The sequence below is a fragment of the Carcharodon carcharias genome, chromosome 6 (genome assembly GCF_017639515.1).
Source record: "Carcharodon carcharias isolate sCarCar2 chromosome 6, sCarCar2.pri, whole genome shotgun sequence".
In the NCBI taxonomy this organism is placed as follows: Eukaryota; Metazoa; Chordata; class Chondrichthyes; order Lamniformes; family Lamnidae; genus Carcharodon; species Carcharodon carcharias.
The window spans coordinates 116,921,694-116,928,138 of record NC_054472.1 but is presented as its reverse complement, the minus strand read 5'-3'; the positions used below and the strand labels follow the sequence as shown (position 1 = coordinate 116,928,138).

Here is a 6,445-nt window from a genome sequence, read left to right as displayed (position 1 = left end):
TTAAAATATACTTTTTTGTCAAATGATCATCTAGTTCCATAAAAATTCAATGGAAAGTATTGTGTGGTACACGTACCTTAACAAGAATGGGAATTTGCAGCACTCTAGTCTGTACACAGGAAGTCAGTTGTAAATATTTCACAGTAGCATTTCACATGCATAATTACTATACACATTTTATGGTGCTTGCAACTGCCAGATACCATTTCTAGTCCATCAGTACTGATTCTTTTCCAGAGTATATAGGGACAAGAGGAGGGAAATGAAATAGTGTGAATGGGGTGAATATCTGGGTTACTACAGGTTTATCTCAAGCGTCCATCAGACCTCCCCACTCGGCTGGAATTTCTGGTACTGCTGCCATTCAGGTGGTGTGGCTATCTGGTGAAACAATTCCTGGTCCCTTTGGCTTCCTCAGAAAGCGAACTGATATTATATACTTTTAATTATCTTAATTACCTTACACCAAGTGCTAAGGAGGTTAGGGAAGGAGGAACTAACAATGTAGAAATTTCTCTTCCCCCATGGGCACCCAACATCAGGGTCTATGTTTCAGGCAGATGGAGTTTCCACCCCAGACTAACCCCACCCTCCCTCCCCACCACTCCAAGAAGCTACCAGCAAAGTATAGGTCCTGATCTATTTCCAAAGCCTTCTGCTGCATTCTTGAGTTTTCTGGTTCATTGTGTGATATCTTGCCTAAAAATTCATACTGCCCATCACAGTCTCAAAATAAGGATGTGTTCCCTTAGTTCTGCTGCATCCATCCATATATATCTCAGAAAACTGTTTTGAGGCAGAAGTAAGATCGATTCAGGTCATGGAGACTTTTTAACCAAAGACTATAAAACCATGGATTGATAACCACCAGAGCAGTTTTATCCAATAGGATGTTGTTGCTCGTACAACTTGTGGTCACATTTGCCACAAGGTGCAAAATATATGCAATATTAATGAAACAAATGTGCAATCTTTTGAAAATGGCTTTGAAGTTTTAAACCATCAGCAAAAAAGACTGATACTGTGAGAGTCAGGAGGGCAACTTCAAAAGGGTTTTGCAATCCAACTGTTCCACAAAACAAGCCTGCAGTACACACTCTCAAAGGGTGATGACAATCTGTTAACTAAAGTGCTCTGTTTCTGACCAAGTGTGGCCAGTTTATTTAAAAAAAAACAAATTTCTTCAATAGTAATTGCCTTTTTCCCCTGAGTTAATAGATTAGGAGACCTCGGGAGAGAAAAGACTCAACAATCTCTATGTATTGGCTTCTATGCTTTGATTCTTGCCTTGCTTAGTCTGTTGCTTGCCATTTCTGAACACAGTATCTGGACATTTAATAGATGTTTTCTCATGGCCAACCTCCTGTAATCTCTCCTTTAATGCCCATAGCGCCCTATTCCTTTAAATTATTCATTTCAACAGATCTATTATGATGAAGGCTGATCACATTTGGAGGTTGGTGCACCATCCCAGCTTGCCAATATTGCACATTTGAACCTTCATCTGACAGCCGTGCAGTGCTGCACATTGCTCATGTGCCTCAACTGTTTTACAAAACCCACCAATTACCAGCTAAGCAAATCCAATTTCTTCAGTTAATAGCCTTGGTGCCACTAGATTCCCTAAGAAAATTTCGAGCGCAATTGGACCACTGTCTTTATGATAGCGCTTATCATTGTGGTTCATAGGGCGATCCTGCACATCTAAATGTATCATCGTTTGGAGACAGCCAGAAAGAACAGAAACAGAAAAGTTAACAAACAGCAGATTATTTTCCTTGTTTCATTGAACAAGTGGCCCATCAGCTTCCAGGTCACTAGAAACCGAACTACTGAACTATATTCTGATAAACGTAGCAGCAGTCTACCCGGCTTGTGACTCTTGTCCAACAGCAACGAGCTTGATTCTTCCTTGAATAATTAGGGATGGACAACAAACAGTGGCCTAATGAGTGATTTCTGGTATCCAGCAACAGTGATGTCATCAAATAAATTAAGCAGCCAATCATATTGAAAAATTTTCACAAACAGCAAACCAGGCAGTAACAAGCAGGTTTCATTGTTTACTTTTTATAATTTTACAAAAAGCAAAGTAAAGATTGGGACATAGGCATAGACAGTCGATGCTGCAATGTCATAAATAATGTATTTTGTAAACTAAAGATCTATGGAATATTTAGCATGGAATAAAGAAAATTGACATTCCACAGATATAAAATTAATTATCCACAATCGCTGGGCACCGCGGGGGCTGGGGTGCATCATCACCACCATTAGTGATATTTTGGTTTAATTAGTTAACTTTCTTCTCACATTTTTGTTTTATTACAGTGCCCCACCAGGGGCTGTTACCCCCTCTAATTTATTGATTTTAGCTTAATTTATTGATTTTTTTTTTTGTTTTACTAAAACTGTATAAAATTAATTATTCAGGGCTAAAGAGATTATTCAGACTTAGTATGCAGTTGAAAACGCAGTTACACCTCATTCAACAAGGCATAATGTTTATGAGTTTTTATAATGAAACTAATAGCATAAAACATGGAAGTTCAAATCAAGTCGGTTAATTCTAATTGATTTCCACCTACAAAGGAGGAGCAGAAAATCATTGACAGCAATTTCTGGATTTCCATGTTTAATTGCACGTGTGGGCACCAAAAGTTGTTGTCAGCGAATTGAGATCTGGTTGCTTATACTGCCTTCTGCTGTTTCTTGTGATAGATGTGCAAACGTAGCTTTGCTTTTGGCCTCAGATTCAAGTCTTTTTTTATGTACAAAACAGCAATGTCCTCAGCCCTGTGGCACTCTGCCTACTGAACCCATGGCATGTCCACACACTTCCATTCACAATCTTCCTTTGGTTTAGCCAATTTTTGGGATGCTAGAAAGGTGGAAATCTGTCATAATGGATGTCTGCCTACTTGTCTGATCGGTGACACCCATTTTATGCCCAGTAAATGTCTGTGGATGGAAATGATTGCAGAGAAGGTACAATATTGATGTTTTGCAAGTCATTGACAGATCCCTGTCCTTTTTCTGCTTCACACACAATTCCAGGAATTTCCGGGTTCAGCGCTCTCATTCGGTATATATGCAAGTATTTAAATACTATTCTAACGCAACAGAACTGACATCGTGATGCAACCTGCCTTATTTTACTGGGGCTCCACCTGGCAGAGGGTCAAACACAGTAATACATTGCCCCATTGCTGTTTGTACAATCTTGCTGTGTGCTAATTGGCTGCTACAATAGTTAATACATTTCAAAAATACTCATGGCTACAAAGCACTTTTGGATAGCCTGTGGTCATGCAAGATGCTACATAAGTGCAAGTTCTTTCTTTTTTAAAACTAGCAGACAGTGGAGCGCAATACAAATTTTACTTATTCTTTCATGGGATGTGGGCGTCGCTAGCAAGGCCAGTATTTGTTGCCCATCCTAAATGCCCTCTAAAAGATGGTGGTGAGGCAGCTTCTTGAACCACTGCAGCCCGTTTGACTTTTCTTTGGCTAAGTGGCTTACTTGGTCAGTTCAGAGGCAGTTAGGAGTCAACCACATTGGTGTGGGTCTGGAGTAACATGTATACCAGACCAGCTAAGATCGGCAGATTTCCTTTCCTAAAGTACATCTGTGAACCAGAAGGACTTTGATGACAATCGATGTGATTTCATGGTTACCATCACCGAGATTAACTTTCAGTGGGAAATGTTCTCTGTGTGCTATATGTAACAAAATAGGGAACTGTTCACAAACTTGCCACACCTAAGGCACATAGAAACCTGCCCCAATGTGTTCATCTGGGTAATATTCCAGACATAAAATTGAACCAAATTCTATCCTTACCTGATGTCAAAATTCATCCAGTTGCCTGCTAAGAGTCAAGGCCTAGCAACCTGGAGGAGTAACTCTGTATGCTTGTGAAAAATGTCCCCACTGAATTTTCATGGTGCTGGAAATAACATGGAACAGCACATTAGGCCATTCAGCCCATTGTGTCCATGTTGGCTCTCTGTAAGATCTATTTAGTTAATTCCACTTCCCTGCTTTTTCCCCATAGCCCTGGAACTTTTACGCCTCAGATAATTATCCAATTCTCTTTGGAAGCCATGATTGAATCTCCTCCACCACACTCTCAGGAAATGCATTCTAGATCCTAACTATTTGCTGTATGAAAAGGTTTTTCCTCATGTCACCTCGGGTTCCTTTGCCATTAACCTTGAATCAGAGTCCTCTGGTTTTCAACCCTTTGGCCAGTGGGAAGGTTCTATCCACTCTGCTCATGATTTTGAACACCTCTATTAAATCTCCACTCAGACTTCTCTTCTCCAAAGAGAACAACCCCAACTTCACCAATCTAGCCTTGCAACTGAATGCCCTCAGCCCCATTCTTGTACATCTTTCTTGCATCCCTGCTAAGGCTTTAACATCCTTCCTAAAATTGGACATAACGCTCAGCTGAGGTCGAGCCAGTGTTTTATAGAGCTTCACCATAACATTCTTGCTTTTGTACGCCATGCTTCTACATATAAAGCCCAAAATCCCCTATATCTTATTAACTGCTTCCTCAACCTGCACCGCCACCTTGAACGATTTGCGCACATATACCCAGCAAGTCCCTCTGTTCCTGCACCCACTTTAGCTTTGGATCTTTTCTATTGCCTTTTCTAATTCTTCCTCAAAATGTATCACTTCACACTTCGCTGCATTAAATTTCATCTGCCACGAGTCCACCCATTATACCAGCCTATGTCCTCTTTAAGTGTCTCAAAATCCTGCTCACACTTCACAATGAGTTTTATGTCATCTGCATATTTTGAAATTGTGTCCTGAAATTTCCTCCAGTCTGAGAAACAACCGTTCGTTATTGCAGTTTTCTGTCAGTTAACTTTATATCCCTGTTACCACTGCCCCATTTATTTCATTAGCTTCAGCTTTGCTGACAAGCCTGTTATGTGGCACTTAGTCAAATGCCATTTGGAAGTCCATGTACACCATATCAACTGTATTACCCTCATCAACCCGTTCTTTTACTTCATCGAAAAGCTCAATCAAATTAGTTAAACTTGATTTGCTCTTAACAACAAATCTGTGCTGGTTTTCCTGAATTAATCCACATTTGTCCAAGTGGCTATTACTTTAAAGCTTTCTTATCACCAAGGTTAAGCTATCCTGTTATTGCTGTGCTTATCCTTACAACCATTGTTGAACAGGAAGGTAATATTCCCGATTCTTCAGTCCTCTTGAAGCACAGCCATTTTGAAATCAATTTTAAATGTTCCTATTTCTCTTTGGAGTTATCACAGTAAAGTCAAGTTGTTCAACTGAATCTGAGAAATATAGAAAGTGATCTTTGAAAATGTTATCCAAATAGTCCCACTTCTCTTCTCCCATTGTTCAGCAATTTTTTCCCCTTCAATTATATACTCAATTCCATTTGAAAGTTACTATTGAATCTGCTTACACCCAATGTTCCCTCTGGGCCATGCAGCAACCCAGAGGTTCCCACACAGACTGAGCACAACTCAGCCTCTTTAATTGACTACTTGTACATGGCCATGCAAAAAAAAAATTGAAGGGCATGCACATAATACTGTAGCTAAGTATTCTTGTCAAGTATTGAACAGAGATGTCTAGACTGAACTTCTATCTGTTGGTTTCCCAATCATGTAAATGAAGCACAATTTAAACCACTAGACCAGTTTTAAAAAAGTAAACCTTTTTATTTATATATATATATATGTATATATATATAAAAGAAATACAAAATTTCAACAATTAAAATGTAATTATGGCATTTCAGTTTTTTCTGAGCCTTCGACCTGTGTCACTGCTTCAGGTACATTGGAAGTAAGTAATGTCCTTCTGTTGTAGTGTCCTTTAATAATGCCAGAGTTGTTGTTTTCATTTAGAATTTGTTTTTGCTTTTGTCTGTTTAAAGACTGTACAAGTCCAAGAACAACAGCAGCTAATGAGTATTGGCCGGTTAGCTTTCTTGGTTGCATTATAAGTGGATTTGGCTGAACTCTTCCCAGAAGAAAGTATGTTTTGATCTTCCCTTCTTGTTCACTTATCCCTTTGACATATATTTCACCTCTGTACCCAAAGGCAAATCCTTTGTCCTTCAGGATAAGGTATGTATCTTCAGGCACTTGAATTTTGCCACTAATGCCTGTGCTATCCATGCGGCTTGCTAAGTTTACGGTTTTACCCCAGATATCATATTGAGGTTTCTTAGCGCCAATAACCCCTGCAACGACTGAGCCATGGCTAATACCTGGAAGTAAATATGCATTACCAAGTAAATTATTTATATACTTAAATTCATTAACTCCTGTAGAGGTGCCATTTAATGTCCAGGCAACATAATTACATTAATCACCAACACACCCCTCCACCCTTTCACCTGATGGAATGAAAATTCACAGCAACTAGTAGTCCTCCAAT

General features: G+C 39.4%; 1 protein-coding gene across 1 annotated transcript in view; it reads right to left on the bottom strand.

The window, feature by feature from the left end:
- Window positions 1-5,787: 5,787 nt before the first annotated feature.
- The window catches only part of adcy8 (adenylate cyclase 8 (brain)), a 130,104-nt gene continuing 129,446 nt past the window's right edge, over window positions 5,788-6,445 (bottom strand). The window contains exon 18 of the mRNA XM_041189964.1: window positions 5,788-6,275. Coding sequence (XP_041045898.1) covers window positions 5,788-6,275 — 488 coding nt within the window. The remainder of the gene's footprint in view (window positions 6,276-6,445) is intronic.